The sequence below is a fragment of the Heptranchias perlo genome, chromosome 17, assembly GCF_035084215.1.
Source record: "Heptranchias perlo isolate sHepPer1 chromosome 17, sHepPer1.hap1, whole genome shotgun sequence".
Lineage (NCBI taxonomy): Eukaryota > Metazoa > Chordata > Chondrichthyes > Hexanchiformes > Hexanchidae > Heptranchias > Heptranchias perlo.
Genome location: NC_090341.1, coordinates 22,028,699 through 22,049,230, shown reverse-complemented (window position 1 = coordinate 22,049,230; position 20,532 = coordinate 22,028,699). Strand labels below are relative to the sequence as shown.

The window sequence follows — 20,532 nt, the reverse complement described above, 5'->3', positions numbered from 1 at the left end:
CCTGTGTTACGGAACTGCTCGGGACGAACCTGGACAGATACCACTGCATCTCTCTCCAGACCTTCTTTGCAAAGGCACATTCCATAAGGAGATGGGTGACGGTCTCGTCTCCACCGCAGCCTCCTCTGGGACAGCGCGCGGTGGCGCTGAGAGTCCGGGAGTGCATGAAGGATCTGACGGGAAGGGCCCTTCTCACCACCAGCCAAGCAAGGTCTTGGTGCTTGTTTGAAAGCTCTGGCGGATGAGGCGTTCTGCCAAATGACATTGACAGTCTGCTCGGGGAACCAACCGACAGGATCCACCATCTCCTTTTCCCGCAGGGTCTCGAGGACGTTACGTGCGGACCACTTGCTGATCGCCTTGTGGTCAAAGGTGTTTTCCTGCACAAACCTTTCCACGAAGGACAGGTGGGGCGGAACGGTCCAACTGGACGGAGCGTTCCGTGGCAGCGTGGCCAGGCCCATCCTTCTCAACACCGGGGACAGGTAGAACCTCAGCACGTAGTGACACTTTGTGTTTGCGTACTGAGGGTCTATGCACAGCTTGATGCAGCCGCACACAAAGGTGGCCATCAGGATGAGGGCCACGTTGGGCACGCCTTTCCCCCCTTTCTCTGGAGATTTGTACATCGTGACCCTGCGGACACGGTCCATTTTTGATCTCCAGACAAAGTGGAAGATGGCTCGGGTGACTGTCGCGGCGCAGGAGCGAGGTATGGGCCAGACCTGCGCCACGTACAGCAACACCGAGAGCACCTCGCACCTGATGACCAGGTTCTTGCCCACGATAGAGAGGGATCGTTGATGCCACAGTCCCAGTTTCTGCTTAACCTTGGAGATACGCTCCTCCCAGTTTTTGGTGCACGCCCCGGCCCCCCCGAACCAGATCCCCAGCACCTTCAGGTAATCCGACCTGACGGTGAAGGGGACAAAGGATCGGTCGGTCCAGTTCTCAAAGAACATGGCCTCGCTCTTGCTACGATTTACCCTGGCCCCCGAGGCCAGTTCGAAACGGTCGCAGATGCTCATCAATCTGCGGACCGACAGCTGATCCGAGCAAAAGACGGCGACGTCATCCATGTACAGGGAGGCCTTGACCTGAGTGCCTCCGCCGCCTGGGATCGTCACCCCTCTTATGCCCGCATCCCTCCTGATGGACTCGGCAAAGGGTTCGATGCAACACACGAACAAGACGGAGGAGAGAGGACAGCCCTGCCTGACTCCAGATTTGATCGGAAAGCTTTCTGATTCCCACCCGTTGATTGAAACTGCGCTACTGATGTTTGTGTAGAGCAGTTGGATCCAATTGCGGATTCCCTCCCCAAACCCCATTTTGGAGAGCACGTCCATCATGTACGTGTGGGATATTCTGTCAAAGGCCTTCTCCTGGTCCAGGCTGATCAGGCAGGTGTTCACCCCCCTGTCCTGTACGTAGGCAATCGTATCCCTGAGTAGCGCCAGGCTATCAGAGATCTTCCTGCCGGGTACGGTGCAGGTCTGATCGGGGTGGATCACCACCTCCAGGACTGACTTGACCCGATTGGCGATGACCTTGGACAGAATTTTGTAGTCCACGTTAAGTAGTGAGATGGGTCGCCAATTTTTGATTTCTTCCCTCTCCCCCTTCCGTTTGTAGATGAGGGTGATGCATGGCCAGTGGAAGGAAAGGACCTGTTGAATCGACTGACCCTCCCTCATTCCATGTTTTCTTCATTTTGGAGACACCAGTCTGTGTAGAATAGGCGCTTATGTGCCAAAACCTCATTAGAATTATATGTGTTTTACATTTTATGAAATTACATTTTTTTTTACAGTATTCAATAGACACTTGATGAATTTTATCTGTTAACCATTTACACCTATATGTGAAACTGAAATTATGATGTAATTGGATCTGCATGTTTATTTCACAAATCATTAAACTAAGGTACATCTGAACTGAGTAGCACTTAGCAAAATGGGGTGGTGTTTTTACAGGTGCAGTAAAGGAGTACATGATTCTGATCTAAAATCTCTTAAAGGAACAGAAATCAGGGTTGCTCCAGTAAAATAGCTGAGCCATACAGACCAAGAAGGTTCTCGGGTCAATTCCTGATCTGTGGCAAGGTAGCTCATTACAGCAGAATAGTTATGGGGGCTCTAATGAATTTGAGAGGAGAAAATCAACCAGGGTTCTAGCTCCTGATTGCAACACAGCAACCCCTGCTAGGCTTGACTCGGGTGCACCCTGCGGCCAAGTTGCATGCTGACATTCATTGTCAAAGCGTGCACATAAGTAATAGCCACGAGGGGCAACTGATGCATATGGAACTATATTTCAATAACAAGTCAATGCCTTTGGGTGGGATGTGAAGAGGATTGGAAGAAAAAAAAATTAAACAATGGAACAGAAATTGTTCCAATTTTCCCAATTGCTTACCTTTCTTTACTTATGATTTCTGAGTCTAACCTCACTGTGATTGATTGCCACAGGAGAAATAGGAACCTCTGCATTAGTGTTTCTAAATTGTCATTTGGCTAATATTAGGTGTTTCTGTTGTATTTTTTTCCCAGGTCAGTTTTGATGCTGATGAGGGTCCTAAAGTTTACAATACGCTCAAGACAATATTAAAGCCAATCTTAGAAGAAAAGCAAGCCAAACTTGCAGATTGTGAAGTACCTAATAATTGTGCACAAAATGTAGGTTTGCAGATTCTCTGAAACATTCATTTTTTCTGTTTCTGTAGTTACCATTCCCCAAAAGATAGACTACAGTGAGTATTGGAGAAGCTCTATATTATAGAATAGGGCACTATAATTAGGCAGTAAAAATTAGATTAAAGTAAACTTCGGTATCATACACTTAATTGTTCACAACATATAAGCTTTCCAAAAGAAAAAGATAGCTTAGTTTTAAAAGAACAAGGTGTATTAATGAAAAAAACATACCTCCCTCTCAAACTTGCTCATTAATTATGGGCTGCCCACTATATTTAACTGAGGTGTATTTGTTTAAAAACTGCCATGATTTTAAGTGCCATATATTAATATGGCAAGATGTTTTGTTATTTCAAAGTCATTTAGTGTTTACAGTCATATGGTATATTTTGTACTATAGATGCTTTTTATTTGTAAAATATTTATTTTATTTCTTTCCATGTCAAGTGTTTCTTTTTTGTTTAATGCAATAATCCAATGTTAAATAGAAAAATGAAAAAATTATTTGAAAATTGTATGGAGAAAACTCTTGACAATTTAGACTGCTTTTAAGGATTGTTAATAAGTGCATTTCCCAGCAACTGTGATTTATTCTAATTGTTACATTCTTAGTATATTTAAAACGTCAACAAAATATATGTAATTGAGATGTTAATAAATTGGTTTAAAATGTCTTGAGCTTGGAACACCATGTGGCACTGAATTCTTTTTACTGGTGAGATGGATGAGCCTGAATTTTTCTCAAAACATCTTAAGTACCACCTAAGAAGGTCTGATGGTTTGAACAGATAGCTCATATGTATCTTTTCACAAGTAAGTATGGTGGAATTTTGATGTATATTAAGTTGAACCTGATCTTAAAAAGTGCTGGTAAGTAGACTTTTGTGTGAGGAATTGTATGAAAATATTGCAGCTTAGTATTTTTTATGTCATGAGAATGTTAATTAAATAGAATATATACAATGTAAAATATTGCATAATTTTTCTATTTAAATTACATCATCCTTTACTACTTTAATTTGTTGTGTGGGAGCTCACCATAGTCTCAATAGAATTCTTTGATAACTATAAAATATTACTTGTTTTCCATCTACGTATAGACAGTGTAGTTTGTTTCAGAGAAGATAATGATTGTTGGGCTTAAAACTGACTAAGTGCAGTTTTTGCAAAAGCAATATATCCAATTTATTTAACTTGTGTAGACTTCTGGAATATTCCCTATTTTTGTTGTAACCTCTTTCCCATTCTAATTCATGCTTTTATCACCTTGAGGATTGATTTTTCCAATGCTCTGCTCATCTTCTCCATTTATAAACTCCAGTTTGTTCAGAACTCTGTGGCCTGCAGCCCTTCCCACATAAAATCCTATACATCCCTTGTCCTTGCTGAGGGCTGCTAGCTCCCTTTTAATGACCAAAATCTATTAAAATAAGGAGTAATGAGACTCCACATTTTTAAAAGTTAATTTTAGTTGTTAGTTGTTAAGACTTACCACGCTATTAAAACTTTGTTTAGACCTGGTATTTTTAAGCATACCTGTTTTGTGGCGATATTATTTACTTTCCAGTTGGGCAGATGAGCAAGTTGGTGCTGGTTCAATGATTTCACTGATTGCAGCTGGCGATATCCCTTTAATTCGAAGCTGTCTTATCGCCAGTGAACCAGTAGGAGCAAGTTCTGGATATCTGCATTTCATTGTGAGTGTGCAAACACAGGAACTTGCTCTTCGATTTTGCCACTAACATTTTTCGAAGCAATTTCTAGACCACAGACTTTAAAAAAAAAATTAGCAAAGTAGCTGAATTTTCCTCCAAGATACAGTCTGTACCTCGGCTTGGTCCTTGAGCCTAGCCTTAGTTGCCTTACTATCCATCCAAAGGAGTGGAAGATGCTTCTTTGAATAATTCAAAAAATATTCTGCAGATGGGGGTTGCTTCAAACTGATCCTTTTTGCATTCCCCAAGAATTTTGAACTCCCTCAGTTCTACTCCAGGATAAAAGGTGTATCTGTACGTAAGCGGGTCAGCCTTTCCTTTTTCTTGGATACAGGTTTCTCTACACATTTCCTTTCTTTCCCCACTCCCATAGGGGCTGCAAAAGGTACACGCGGAAGAGGCAAACCATACCTGAACATCCCAATCTGTCACGTGAGCTGTGGTTCTTTGTGGTCTTAGTGATGAGTACAAGCATCATGAGTGGATGTGCTCTCTGAGTTGTGGGGGGCCGGTTTCTGCCAGAGCTGAAATATTTTCAGCTGACAGCATGGGTGTTGAATGGCATCAGTTTGTTGACCAAGGTCATCTATAGTCAGTTCCAGGAAAACATCTGCTAACCAGGCTTGCAATGTCATGTGTAGAAGTTTGTGGAATGATGTGTAGCTAGGTCTATTCTTCCTGTGACATATGAAGTTCTAGAATATCTGTATTGTTTGTTTTGAGTTGGGTTGAAAGCCTAATTCTATTCGAGTGCATGTGGCCCCCATCGTGAACCATGAGCATCAGATCAGCTGCAATTTCCATAAAGCACGTATGGATGATCTCATCCATGTGTTTCTCAATATTAGCAAGCTTTATGGAAATTATTTCTGGGTAAACCTCCATACTTCCTAACTGAAATCTTAAACTCTGATTTTGCTACCCTGGCAAAATTGGGACTGTGTACTGAAGTTTGTACTCTGAGACCTGTCCCTTCATTTGGCTAGCTTCCCTGCACGAACATAACATCAAAACACTAAAAATGCAGAATGAAAAAACAACAGATATAAAGAGAATGACAACACAAGAAACAAGCACACTCAGCAAGACAAAGATGGCACAAACAGGTAAGACAAACAACACATTGTTCAACTTTTCATTTGCAGCATGGTGTAATACATTTGAACTCTTCATTTTGAATATGCTTCCTCTAACTGTTGCATTTCCTACAACACTTTCCCTATAACACCTTGTTAATACTACCACAATTATTACAAAAAACACACATCCTCTGACTCATTTCTATTTGCTTCAAAATTCAATTTGGGTTTTTATTTTTAAAAAAGAACTAATATTAGGATGAAGAAAGACACTCTGTCTCTTGGCTTTGTGTGCATTCTGAAGTTTATAGAACACAAAACAAAAGTTACAACAGCTGTATAATCAGTACTCTGTCATTTTTGTTCTCTCTCTCTCTCTCTCTCTCTCTCTCGCATGCAGGCGCACACGCACATACAACCATTAATTATTTTTTTTTAAAAACTCGATATAAACTTTACCTGAATAAAGGTTTTGAAATTTGCCCTGTGGCCTTTCTTCAGATAATCTTTATAAATAACTGAGCAGAAACTGCTAGAAGCTAAAGAAAAATATTGTTGTGGTTCAGCTGACTGAACAATACTGATGCATTCTGAGAAACTGGATACACTCCACATGTGCAGTCTGCATAATTTGCATTCAACTAATAGAATCACAGCTCTGGGCAAAAATATCAAGTCAAACTCCATGCTTTTGGGAGAGCCTGGGGCCTTCAAAATTTTTTTTAATGAAGGCATTTAAAACCTTATTTTGGAATTTGGAAATAGAAATTTTACTTAGGCAATGATTTTTTTTTCTACAAAGCATTTTGAGTGATATATGAAGAAAAGATGATACAGCACTCTGGTGGTGTGTCGGAGCTGTGACAGGCAAGTCATAAAATTATCACTGATACTCCTACTGGAGCACCATTTGCTGGTATCACAGGGAAACCTAACACACAAGTATGGGCACTTTAACATAGGAATATCAATAGGATACGTTTCCACAACTGTTTTAAATAGACTGCTAACCCATGTATGAGTTTTATTTTTTTATTATAATAAAAAATAACTATATAATATATGTGTGTATAATGTTAAAAATGGTGAGATGGGTCAAAATATTTGGACTCAAAATATATTGAAAAATCCTACGTCAGGCTTTGTTGATGGAATACCCATTTTAAACATTCCAGCATTTGTCTGCAGTACCTATTACACCTGTAGGTGCCACTGTGTTCAACATTTACATTATTAATTATCTGTCACGTAGGTGGGTGCAAAACTCTGTTTGGTAGTCTTCTGATCTTGAGAATCAGCATGCAGTTCCAGTACAAAGTCACTGGGTGCCAGTCTCAGAACATGGAAGCCCATATCATAGCATCCCAATGAGGGGTCAAAAGATAAGTTTCATTAATTAATTATTATTGAGCTGAAAAAACCCTCACCCCAGTTGCCAAACCTGTGCCACTCTGATTTGCGGCCCTAATTTCACTCTGATTCCTGTACTATTGTCTATGGAATGTCAATGATATACCTGGATTTGTTCCCCATTGCCTTCCTGCTGGGAGAGCTTAGCACCGGTCTAGCATCTCTTCTCTCTATGTTGCCCAGAGACCATTAAGCAGCAGTGCCTCAAAATTTGATGGAAAAGCAGAGGAGAATGTTAGCCCGATACAACTTTCCCAGCTTCACAGTTGACGCCTGCACTGGAAGGAATTGTCTGTTGACATTGAGTCATTGAGTTGCATATGGACCCTGAATCCCCCCCCCCCCCCCCTCCAATGAATTTTCAGGCCTTGCCGCCCCCCACCACCCAATGCTGTCCAGATTTTCCAGTCTCTGGAACCTCCCAGGGCCCATGCCATTGCCAGTTGAATTATCAGGGCTCCTAGCCCCGCTGCCTGAATTGTGGACCATGCTTCCCCAGAGAGGATTTCCCATGCAGAGAGACAGTCCCCGTGCCCCTCCTCTTCCCCTCCCCTCTTACTCCCCCTTTCCTCTCACCTCCCAACTTGACTTCCACACACTCTCTATCTTCCTTCCTCCTTTCCCCTTCTCTGCTGTCTCTCCTCTTTCCCCCCCTCCCCAATATTACCCACTGTGGTCCAATTATCTTCCTGCCCTCTAATACTATTTGACATGAATACTGCACTTGGTGTTGACTCCCCATGTGCAACGCCATGGTAAACCGACTACTATGTATCTGCATATAGTGTCATCTCGTACCCTCTCACTGAGTATCCTATATTACAATTCATTTAATTGGTAGAGGGTGGACAGATAAGCCTCTGCCACTAGAGGTTGCAGGAGAGCAATCAAGATTTCCTTACCCTCAAGTTTTAACCGCTTCACTATGAATAAGCACCAATTCTTCACCTGCAGACCCCTCCTATAGGCACAGCTAAGAAAGCAAACTTGAGATGGATGGATTGTGGGTGCAAACCCAAACTTATTTTTTCTTTACTTTTTTTCAAATTTATTGGTTAAATTTTGTACTCAGCAAGATGAAGGGATGTCAATGTTCGGCAGTGGAACATTTTTTTTAACTACTTCTGCCACCCAGTGTCTGCATCAAGCATGTCTAAGTCAGGTTTAGCATGTCCCATTGCAAAGTGGAACTCTCTATTCTGCTCCAACAATCGGACTCAGCCCCAACCTCAGATGAGCACCTCCTACAACACCTGGTGTCCATTATTTTTTCTTCTTCCCCTACCAGCCATCCTTACGAATGAGATTGCTGATTTGTGTTATTTAGTGCCAAATAGAAGCAGTTTTGTACTGTGGGCTGCCAACAACCAGCAATTGGGCTGCGACTAAAACTAATTTCACAAAGGACCTTGCCAGCAGTGAAGAGGAAATTTTCATTCCATCAGTGGGGGCTGGATTCATACCTAGGTCCCAGAGATAAAAGGGTAGTGTACTAACCTACTATGCCATGTCCCATTACAACCTAGCTTAAGGCTAAATGTCCAAATGTCAAACTCAATAATAGCTCACCACTAAGTCAGAAGGTTTTGCATTCAGGCCCCACTATGGCTTTGAGCACTTAATCTGCATTTCGGAGCAGTACTGAGGGAGTGCTACTCTGTTGGAGGTGCTGTCTTTTGGATGATACGTTAAAAGGAGGACGTGCCTGTTCCGCTGCATTCAAAAGATCCCATAGCACTATTTGTTCTTGTTTATCCCACAGCCATCAATACCACAGACAGATTAACTGGTCATTTATCTCATTTTCTGTTTGTAGGATTAGTTGCTGGGGATTGGCTTACTTAACAACTGTAACCACATTTCAAAAAGTAGTTCATTGGCTGTGAAGCACTTTAAAATGGTGACAATGTGGAAGGTGCAAGTCTTTTTATCAATTAATTTTAATACATTTACTGTTTCAATGGGAACCTGAAAATTTAATGTATGATATTGATTCTGCTTGTGAATGTACAGAAACAATGATAGATATAGTGGTTGCTGACTGCTTGGCTGCTTTAAAATTAAACATTATCACATTGAGATGCAGGTGGAAGAAGAAAGGATGCAGAGATTTGGAAAGCTGCAGGAAATTTTGGCTGACCTCTGCAGGCCCATACAACTCTGCAGCTGAAATGTTTGGTAGATTCACATCTAAATGCAGTACATTTTTTGAAGTGGCTCAGGGTGAATATAAGGCTTACCAAAAATAACTTGTGACACCAGCTAACTGAAAATAGCATTTCAGTTGGGCAATATCTCAGAGTTAATTGGAGAAATTGCTCTGAAAGACCTAATTTCTTCCAAACCAAATGAGCTGCTTCTGAAAAATGCAGAGGCATACGATGCTTGGAGGTCAGAGTGCTCTATTTTAAGCACACTCAGCTGAGGCTCTGGATGAGATCATCTATAGAATATACAATTGAACTTTTCAAGCCAATGAAAAAGAGAAAGATTTTAGTGTATACGACATTTTTAAAATGTTAGTTCACCCGGATAAAACCAACATGTAAAAAGGACTGTTTCATAATTTTAAAAGTGAAACTGTGACTTGCTGTTTTAAAAAAAAATGTTGTATGCTGACATTCCTAAAATTATACCATTTTCCTTGTGTGCACTTTTTAAAAATAAAAACAACCACCAAGTTGTGCAAAATGTACTTCAAACCCACATGTATTCTTATCCAACAACCACTTGCATTTATATAGTGCCTTAAAAAACCACCCTCAATCCCTCTGATCTTGCAAACTACCACCCCATCTCCAACCTCTCTTCCCTCTCCTTGCACCTTCCTCTCCAAGTCCTTGAACATGTTTTCTCTCAAATCCATGCCTGTTTTACCTGCAGCTGCATGTTTGAATCTCTTCAATCAGGTTTCTGCCCTTGCCAGAGCACTGAATTTATCAGGGTCACAAATAACATCCTTTGTGACTGTAACCATGGTGCACTATCCTGCCTTTTCTTTTTCAACCTCTCTACAGCCTTTGACATGATCAACCAGACCATCCTCTTCCAATGCCTGCCCTCTGTTGTCCAGCTGAGTGGGACTGCCTTCACTTGGTTCCAATCTTACCTATCCAATCATATCCAGAGCAATTCCAGCAATGACTTCTCTTCCCGCCCCTGTACCGTTACCTCTGGAGTGCCCCAAGGATCTATCCTTGGCCCCCTCCTCTTCGACATCTACATGCTGCTCCTTGGCGGTGACATTTGTAGATATAGCTGCAGGTGTATTGTAATGATTAGAGGGCCAACGGCTAGACAGTTGGAAGTCTGGAAGTACAGATGCAGAAGGAAGTGGGGTTGGAAGGGTGTAGGGGGTTGTGAGTGGTGAGGGATACAAGGAAGTGACCAGAGATGGCCTTGCCTTTGATTGAGATGATCGGAATAGTGGCATCGTGAAATGGTAACGTCAAAGGTTTGGCTGTGAATATGGATAAGAGGGTTTATATGGAGGGAGAGGTTTAAAGGGGACAGGGCAAGGCGAGTTGAGATGGAAATTGAAATCACCAAGAATGAGGAGTCACTCAGTGCAGAGACTGAGGGAAGAAAGAAGTGAGGATTGCTCAGTGAGAAACTCAGGGTGGGGGTCACGGTTGCAGCTCAGTGATCATATTCTCTATAACCTTAGTGTACCCTGCTGGTTCAATTCCTATCAGATTCATGCAATCCATTGTTTCATTAGTTAATTCTGAACAAAAATATAAAATTATAAACTGTGACTAAAATTATAGAGTTTATTTGAAATTATTGTTATAGAATCATAGAAATTTAAGTACGGAAGGAAACCATTTATGTCAGCACCAAGTGCTAGCGTTACATTGGAGTTATGTACTGTAATTTCATTATCCTTTAATATTTTTATAAATATTTATCTAATTCCCTCTTAAATGTTGTAATTAATTTAACTTAGTAGTAGTTATGGTAATGCATCCATATTCTAATACTCCCTTTGTGAAAAAAAAATTTTCTAACCTCTATTATGCCTCTAATAAACTTAGGTTTATGTCCCACTTGTTACTAATTTACTGACTAATGGAAATAATCTTTCACTATTTATCCTCTCAAGCCCTTTCATAACTTTTGAACACTTCAATTCAATCCCCCTTTGCTCCAGTGAATACAGCCTTAACTTTACAAATCTCTCATAACTATATCTTCTCATCCCTGCTGTCATCCTAATGAATCTATGCTATGGCTTTCCATAATGGGGTACCCAAAACTACACACAATACTCCAACTGTTGCTTAACCAAAGTCTGAAACTCATCACCACCTCCTTCTATTGTATTCCATATCACTATATTGGGGTAGATAAATGTAAGGCCCCAGCCAACTATGGGATCTCTGGTACAGCTCACCATAACTCAAATAAAACTACATAGGATAGTGATATGATTTTCTTTATTATTAATGCAATGTGCAAACATCCTGTGGGCCTACAACTTCATCAATTTTTACTACACATTTGTGCAGATCTGGGGGCGACGAATCTTCTTGGTCCATGGTCCCAGAATTCTTAATCTGGCTCTGCTTTATTTATAAAATCTAGATTATCATTTGTTCTTTTTATGACTTTTTCCATCTGCAGTCTTTCATTCAAAGATCTCTGTTCCTTCACTGTTGAGAACTTTACCTGGCTTTCCCCCACAATGTACTTTACATTTATTTGCATTTGCTACATTTCTGCCCACCAACTATTCAGTCCATGTCTTCTCGCAGTTTTTCAGTTTACCATATCCCTATTTTGATACTGGCTGTAAATTCTGATGTTTTCTCTACATCCATATCCAAATTATATGTATAGGGAGCAGAAAAAATGATAGGAAGAGACCATTTTAATATTTTTAGCCATGAGTACCAGCATTAATCAACCAGTTAATAAAAAAGGAAATATCTACAATAATGGAATCCCCAATTATGCTATCGTTTATTAAATATGGTTGTCATGACATGGCTATTTGCAGTTAAGTTTCCTTTTGAGTGTTGTGAAAACAGAATAAATGTATGAAATCCAAAACTAAATCTTAAAAAAAAAATTAGTGGTGTAATATTTACAATTTGAAAGTATATTATTTTAACAATTCGCCTTTGCATTTTTAAAAAAAAGCTACTGGAAGTGACACTAGTTTAGCCACTACTAATCAACTAGTTAACAAAGGAACAAAAATGCACAGCAGTGGAATCCTCAATGATGCTATGTGTTCTGAAATAGGGCTGTCATTACATAGTTGTTCGCAAAGTCCGACACGTCAGAACAGCAGACCGAAAAGTCCAGAGCAGATTGGGATGCAGCCCCGGCACTCTGCTCCCTACGTCACGCGGAGAGCTCCACAGACCCTCTTGGACTCGAAACTGAGGCTGTCATCCGGGGACTGAAGAGCCCGGGTTACTGTGGTGGAGTGCGAGGAGGCGGCGGTAGGTGAGTGTTACGGTCCTAGCGACAGCGAGAGTTACCGTTAAAGGGGCAGGTTATATCATACGAAGAAGGGGGATTTTTCGGCCAAACGCGAAGGGAGCAGGTTTTTAAAACAAAAAAAAAAATCAGTATTTTTCTATTTGCAAAAACCTGCCTTTTGTTTTTGCAGAGCGGAAAGTTTCTGCCGACTTTTAACCGCGCGCACTGCATCCCGGTGTAACGTTAAACAGCAGCTTGAAATGGTTGTGGGTGTAGCGAGGGCCCGGTGTTGTGGAGGGACAGTCGCACTTCCTCTCGGCTTCGCGCTGACACGATTTGACGGCCCGGCCGGTCGCACTCACGGCCCTGAACTCATGTGTAACCTAACTTCATAGCGGAAGTCCCGCCCCCTCCCTGCTGCTCCGATTGGTGGGTTAATCCCTGACGGACTGACGCGCTTTTTGATTTGTTGAGTGGATCTGTCAATGACTCGGCTCTGGTGTCGTTTCCGCCCTTGGGTTAGGTTGAAGCGAAGACCTTGGCCTTGGATTTGCGTTTTTGGGTAGCAATAAATGGAATTGTCTTTTGACTTAAAGGAGAAAAATAAAGACCAAAATGATTTAATAGAAAAGTGCTTATACATTGAATGGAATAGGTAGCTGCTTTATAGTTACAAACCCGGTAAGAGTAAAAAAAAAGTTGCTAATGCACCATTTACAAGGTTATTGACTTCAGTGACTAGGTAGACTCTGAGACCCGACAAAATACTGCGTCTTAACAGAATGGAAATGTGTAATTTTCAAATACTTAACATGAATTGTTGGAGCAAGTGGATGAAGGTCACCCTGCAAATTTAAATTCGTTGCTCATAGCACTTACTCCATCCATTAGGAAGAAATATGAATTAGATTAGGCACTGGTCAGACTATGCCAAATGAAAGTGGAAGGTTTGATGATGACAGTGGATGGGAAAATACAAATTATAATATTATTTCCTAAACTACCCTTAATGTTAATTGAGTTTTCAAGTCAGTACTTTCATGAGGGATGACCAATAGCTGAATTAGACTAACATTTAGAAGGGGGAAAAGCCATGTTTTAGAAAAAAGCATTCTAAATTCAAGAGGATAATTCAAGCTGGTGGCATAGGCAGACACGTAATGAAATTTAACGCGAAAAATGCGAAGTGATACATGTCGGTAGGAAGAACGAGGAGAGGCAATATAAACTAGAGGGCACAATTCTAAAAGGGGTACAGGAACAGAGATCTGGGGGTATATGTACACAAATCGTTGAAGGTGGCAGGGCAGGTTGAGAAAGTGGTTAAAAAAGCATACGGGATGCTGGGCTTTATAAATAGAAGCATAGAGTACAAAAGTAAGGAAGTCATGATGAACCCTTATAAAACGCTGGTCCGTCATAACTGGAGTATTATGACCAGTTCTGGGCACCGCACTTTAGGAAAGATGGTGAAGGCCTTGGAGAGGGCACAGAAGAGATTTACTGGAATGATTCCAGGGATGAGGGACTTTAGTTACATGGATAGACTGGAGAAGCTGGGGTTGTACTCCTTAGAACAGAGAAGGTTGCGAGGAGATTTGATCGAGGTATTCAAAATCATGAAGGGTCTGGACAGAGTAGATAGAGAGAAACTGTTCCCATTGGCGGAAGGGTCAAGAACTAGAGGGCATCGATTTAAGGTGATTCGCAAAAGAACCAAAGGTGACATGAGGAAAAACATTTTTACACAGTGAGTGGTCAGGATCTGGAATGCACTGCCCGAGGGGGTGGTGGAGGCAGATTCAATCATAGCCTTCAAAGGAACTGGATAACTACTTGAAAAGAAAAAAAATTGCAGGGCTACAGGAATAGGGTGGGGGGAGTGTGACTAGCTGGATTGCTCTTGCACTGAGCCGGCGCGGACTTGATGGGCCGAATGGCCTCCTTCCGTGCTGTAACCTTTCTATGAAATTGAAGTCTTTTGGGTGTGTGTGGACACTCCATTTTACTGCATCTTCGCATTAGTTTTTAACGTGTCACTGAGACAAATTATGCAGTGTAACCGTAGAACACATTTGTTTGGAATTTTGTATCGGGTACAAGACCATATGGAAGAGGTGCAAATTGTTTTTCTATTACTACAGTTGACACAACTTTGGTACATTGGTACAAAACCACTCCACAAGCATGGGTGTAACATTTTGATATAAACTGATGAGAGCAAACCAATCCAAATTGCAGCAGTTGCTATCCATGCCCCTTAATGAAGTTGTAATGCTTTATATGGTTCACAAAGGCAGATTGACTGGTAACAGTTATGTCAAGGAACATAGTTAATAGCTACTGCTGTTAATGGATTGTAATTAGATTAGCCGAGTATATAAAACAATAAGGCAGACAAGAAAGTTAAGTGTGTGGGGGGAGAAGGTGTATTCTCCTGAGATAAAATGCTCATGCAGGTGCTTAGGATGTTTTTACTTTTTTAAAGGCACTATATAAATGCAAGTTGTTGTTGCATATGAGCATGTAACCTGTTACCATAGTGCCATTCCTGTGCCTGTCACACTGTGGTCAGTGAGCACATCACGAGATGATAAATAAGCCAATTTGAGAATGGAGTGATATGTAAGAGTACAACAATATCGTCAGACTAGAATCAGCTGTTTTTTAGGTTTTTTTTAGTTAAGAGTAGATATAAAGATTTTTGTTTTGTTGATTAAGTTCCATTTTTGGTTTCCAGAAGTTTGCTTACTGATTATAATGCTTGACTTTTCCTACTTTGATTAGCTCCTGCTGTAACAATAAACCACAATTAATAAATAGGTGTAGTATGTCTATTATACTTACAGTACACCTGTACATAAGGCCACATTACAATGAACAAAAAGTATGATTTGTCCATATTCTAATTTTTGATAGTTCCTGCAAAGTTCATGGTTTGCCCACAAAACAACCAGAGGAATTAAAGATCTATTTCATTTGCACCTTGACAAGCAGATTGGATGTATATTCAAAATACTTCTAATTATATTTATTTTTAATAAAACAGAAATGTTTCTATTTAAAGCTTTACATTTTCATGCTGCATTTTTACAGTGTCCTATTTTAACCATTCATAGGTGGTGGGGTTTTTGTTGCAGCTTTCACTCATTTTTTAAAACTAGTTTAAGAGGATTAGCTGAGTACTGCAGGGTAAGATGGTTGTTGCTATTACTTAGTGTTAAATATTGGATTTTGCCTTGCAGAACCTATAGATTTGATCTGTTGAGTGGCAATATATTTTTGCATTGTGGAATTAATCATTTTTATGCTTTTATATGAAAAGTACAATCCAAGCTGTTGGGGAAAAAAATATTGAAAAATTAAGCGCATTCATAAAAACACTAAAGGGTAGAAAATCCAATTGACGAAGCTTATGTATAAAACTTAGCTCAGTCTTTAGTATGTTCCTGTGTGTACTTTTTACGCAGGTATTATCCCATTTAAAGTAAAAACAGTGCTAGTAGGAATGTAGAATGAGCACATTAAGGATTCGCACATAAACTTCACTGATCAGAATTTCTACCCTTAATTGTACAGCTTTTGCTTTGAATGGAATTAATGGTTCAAAAGTTCTAACTTTTCATTTTGAAATAAATGTTAACATATGTTCATTGGATGGAATTAAAATAATAAAAATACATAATTTGTCAAAAATGTTTCGTGATATTCTTTGTATTTTCTCTAAAAGTTGTGTAGAGTGATTTCTATTCCCAATGATTTGTAAACAGCAAGCTTTGATGAGTGCAGATGACCCAGAGGCCTTAGAATGGACTTGGATCAGGGAACCAAGTCCCTACTTATTTTCATATTTTAAATAAAAATTAACAAAAAAAACCATGAAGATATAATAAATTAACTTATAAAACTGAATACAGCTCCTTTAATGAGAATATATTTATTGTTGGAGTTAAGTTACTCTCAAATATTTTGACATTTATTGTATTATTAAACTTCTGTTTTAGAAATATTTCTTGTTGAATATTCTAGCATTGGCAAGGATATATGGCTTGGTAGCAATTATGAACAAGAAATTTTAGGAGTTGTAAGAATACATTGAAAACTGCATTTTTTTCCCCCTCAAACCTTGCCACTATCTGCACAGTGTTATAAAGCACGTGCATTCCACAGAGCATCTGGGGTTCTGAAACACTGAAGTCATGCCAAAAGACTTAAAAGCTTGATTGGCTTTGGTACATAAAAATAACATGAAACCAGTGGAAAATTGTAGGGTATATGTGACAAATTTCTTTTTAGTTTTTCTCATTTGAGAGTCCCAAAAGCAAAAAAAATGTTTTAACACAGTTGCTTGGTGTAAAGTGAAGTAAATGCATAAATTATTTATCAAAAATAATCCAGATGGCCCGGAGGCAGACAGAGTGGACTTGGGTTAGGGCACCCTTTCCCTAATTATTTGAATATAAAATAATTTAATGAAAAAATCCTGAAAACTAAGCAATTCTGAAAGGAAGGTGTTCAGGTTTATAATTCAGTCCACTTCGGTACAAGCAAAACCTAGCAAAAATAAAGTGTTAGAAAACACATTTGTTGTCATTGTGCGGTTATTGTTTATATAAATATGAGATTTTTAGAAGGTATGAATAAATATTTTAAAATGCTTAAGTGTGTAATAAATAAATTCTTCATTTAGAAATTCTAAATTAATTGGATCTTTTGTGCTAGAAAAATTTTCAGAGATGGAATGGGCACAATATGCAGTACATTCAGACATTTGTGGACACGTTAACAACTTGGCTGTCTTAATATAGGCCACAGGTACCTCTTATAAAACAATCAGCTAGCCCTTAATCTACATGGATAAATTGTAAACTGCTCCAGAAAGAAAATTTAATGATAACAAATGGATAATTGCCAGTTTTAAACCGTAGCTTCTCCTAAGGACATATGAACAGCTTAGATTTTACTTTTTATATAAAAGCATAATAATGTTCCATTAACGATAAATGTTTGACATAGCCCTAGTGTTGATCACAGGACGATTATGGATGAAGAAGGCCATTTAGCCCAGCTTAATTCATCTATCTAAAAAGATCCTAAAGTATATCTTCCTCTCCCCCCCCACCCCCCCCCCCCAATTCATTGTAGCTTCCAGTTGTTTTTTAAATAATTCCAGGGTTTTCACTACCCTATTTGAAAGTCAGTTCCACATGTTGATCACTGTGTGTAAAGAAGAATTTCCTGTTATCAGACTTAAATTTATATTTTATTAGTTTGAACCTGTGTCCCCTTATCCTACTCATACAATTTAATTGAAAGTAATATTGTACGTTTACTTTTTCCATTCCTTCAACTATCTTGTATACTTCAATAAGATCACTTCTCAGATGCTTCTTTACTCAGCTGAAAAGTACAATTTTTACAGTCTTTCCTCATAACTAAGGCCTTGACATTAAGGATCAGCCTCGTGGCTCTTCTCTGCACTGCCTCCAGCATGTGAATGTTTACCTCTGTGTCAACAACCAGAACTGAATGCAGTATTCAAGGTGCAATTTGATCAGGGCACTATAACGTATGATCACGACTTTCTCTGACTTGTATTCTACTGTTTTAGTTATGTAGTTCAAAGTTCTATCAATTTTACATGTTGTAATGGAATACATTTGTGAAGTTTTGCCACTGCAGACATTTAGTGGCATATTTTTATGGGAATGAAATGTTCTGTTTTTTTAAATTGTCTTAAAAGAATGTTTTCATAGAATTTTCATTTTTTGGGTAATAACTGAATATACAGGCTTTTACCATATCTTATCTGTACTTTTTTCATTTCTACAGGTGGCCATAGAGAGGATTAAAGCTGTAAGGATGATGAACTGCTAGCTGAACGTAAATTCCACCCTTATTAAGTTTGTGAGTGTAGCTGATGTGAGAAATTATCTTCAACTCTTGTGTGGTGACTGCTGTTGTTTAGGGGATAATCTTGGGATTACTGTTATCACAATTTTATGCTGATATGACAGAAGTTTGCATTCAATTTGCGACAAACTTTAAATCTGGCCACTGTAACTTCTTTTGCTGGCTTCACAACACCATCAAATTTAAAAGAGATGTAACTTTTAAAGGTAGGCTGCTTCTTATTATGATTTACTGTAATGCTGCTTTCATTATATTAATTATTGGAATTATCTTTGTACAGCTTAATAAGATGGTGCATGTACTGTATTCTCACTGTTAACTTGATTTATTGTATTCCTCACAGATACAATTTAACAGTTTTATAAGCAGATAGTTTGTTTTGCAGTGGAACCTATATTATCCACTGTCATGAAGAGACCACCCTGGTGGATAATGGAAATGGGAAGATAATTGAGTGGCCCTAAATTTTGATTTTACACTTCAGGTATGGGAATGAAGGCAAGTAGAATACAAATAACAAATTAAATTTATATCTTTCTTCGTCTGAGTTTGATTTATGTAAGACAGGAGGAGATTGATAGTGGTGGGTTGTGCAGCAAGATGACGTTTTGCACAAGACAAAAGTTCTGACAGATAATCAGGTAAATAATTGAGGCTAAAAAAAGGTTCATAAGTCTTTCTGTTACTTAGGTAACTGTAACTAATACTTGTATGTCAGCAAATGTTGTAGGAAGGAGCTGCTATTAATGAAATGACAAAATAATATCCTTGTAATAAAAAAAAATCCAGGGTCAGGGTAAATCTTGTGACATGGCACTGAATTTTTCAAAAGTACATACATGTAGTTTAGTTTGAGATATTTAAAGCTCCCAGGTAACTAGAGATTTCTTCTGTATCTTGTTGTCAAGGAGAGTTAAAATGATGGGTTAACTTGGAGATACAGTAGTGATGAGAATGTTACTGTAGTAGCATGCACATATGGAGAAAAAGTATTTCTAAGGAGGTTTTTCATGCCCAGCTTTTAACTTTTATTTCTTGGTTAGTTCTGCAAATACAGGTTTACAGTTTTTCTATTGGCCGATGCAAAAAAAATTGGAAAATTATATAAATGGGAACAAAAGTTGTATTATGATAAAATACAGCTGTTAAATTGTAAATTTGTTTCTGAACCTGGTGTTAGTCTTTGGTGCCTCACATTATCGATTTGCTTTTCAAGTACTGAACAGGCATTAAGTTTTTCAATACTGAAGCAGTCAACGGTTGTAACTAACCAAGTAAGAAGTACACAGTCCTATACTGTCGACAGCTTTATGGAAATTCCTGTCTTCTTTGGCTGACCAGTTTTGTTTGTTTTCAGTTTGTAATGTAACATTGAAAATAACAATGTTACAATGATAAAGGTACTTAAATATCAGTAGTGTTAGTACTGTAATAACACTAAAATAAACTGTAAAATTTTGCATCTGCTCTGTAGCGATTCAATCATCTTCCTGTTTATTTTTTAAAACTTTAGTTTTACTTTTTCCCTACTGAATCGAACCTATCCTTTCTAAAGTTTTAAATATTTTCCTTTGAATTCTATATCCCGTGTACATGAGAACTATTTATCACAGTTTCGTTGGGAATGTAAGTTTTTTTTTGTAAAACATATATTCTTTTAGCCCCTGGCAAAAATTGTTAAATAGAACAGCAGAAGTAAATAGTAAATGTTTAGTATAATTTAAAATATTTGAGAAATATCCTAGTAAAAATTAAAGTTCTCTAGCAGGACAAAGTCCTGCAGTAAAAATTAATATAGAATATATATTTTAAATTCCTTGTTTTGTGAGTTAAAATCTTTTATCAGGTATCGTGCAGCATGTCAGTTTTTGTTGCAACATCTGTTTTAAAAACAAGTATCATTTGAAAAGGAGAATTTTAACTCCACTTAAGAGTAGGTGGTTATTACAAAATTGTGAAAGATACAGTGAATTCTGAACATTTCTGAAAAGAATGACCTTATTCTAAATAGTCTTGTCAGATAGGAAAGCATTTCATTGAAAGAAAATCTTAAGCATATTTTGAGTGCCATTTTACTGTGGGAACTGGTGTGTTTTTAAGAATATGTAAACAAAATTTATGTTGCTTCTCACCTTACATTGCTAGGTCTGTCAGTTTGAGTCTAACTATATGCGGTGGCAGCTGGTGTGATGTCCTCATGGCAGGCCTAGCTTGACTTCACTTTCTGTTTATGTTAAGATAGAAAAATAATCTCACAACGGGATATTCACGAATTAATACTTTCCA

General features: G+C 38.8%; 1 protein-coding gene and 1 long non-coding RNA gene across 9 annotated transcripts in view; both read left to right on the top strand.

Annotated features, from left to right (window-relative positions):
* The window catches only part of ptpdc1a (protein tyrosine phosphatase domain containing 1a), a 130,058-nt gene extending 126,689 nt beyond the window's left edge, over nucleotides 1-3,369 (top strand). For all 6 annotated transcript variants that reach the window (XM_067998709.1, XM_067998708.1, XM_067998707.1 and 3 more), the window contains one exon: nucleotides 2,553-3,369. In XM_067998709.1, the coding sequence (XP_067854810.1) occupies nucleotides 2,553-2,699 (147 nt within the window). In that variant the 3' untranslated portion in view covers nucleotides 2,700-3,369. The remainder of the gene's footprint in view (nucleotides 1-2,552) is intronic.
* An 8,941-nt stretch (nucleotides 3,370-12,310) lies between these two features.
* The window catches only part of LOC137334159 (uncharacterized), a 37,115-nt gene continuing 28,893 nt past the window's right edge, over nucleotides 12,311-20,532 (top strand). Inside the window, exons 1-3 of one of the 3 annotated variants that reach the window (XR_010966086.1) lie at nucleotides 12,311-12,357; nucleotides 18,166-18,452; nucleotides 18,632-18,730. This is a non-coding gene — a long non-coding RNA (uncharacterized lncRNA). Of the gene's footprint in view, nucleotides 12,358-18,165; nucleotides 18,453-18,589; nucleotides 18,731-20,532 lie in introns of all 3 variants that reach the window. The other 2 variants (XR_010966085.1, XR_010966087.1) reach the window with 2 other exon arrangements.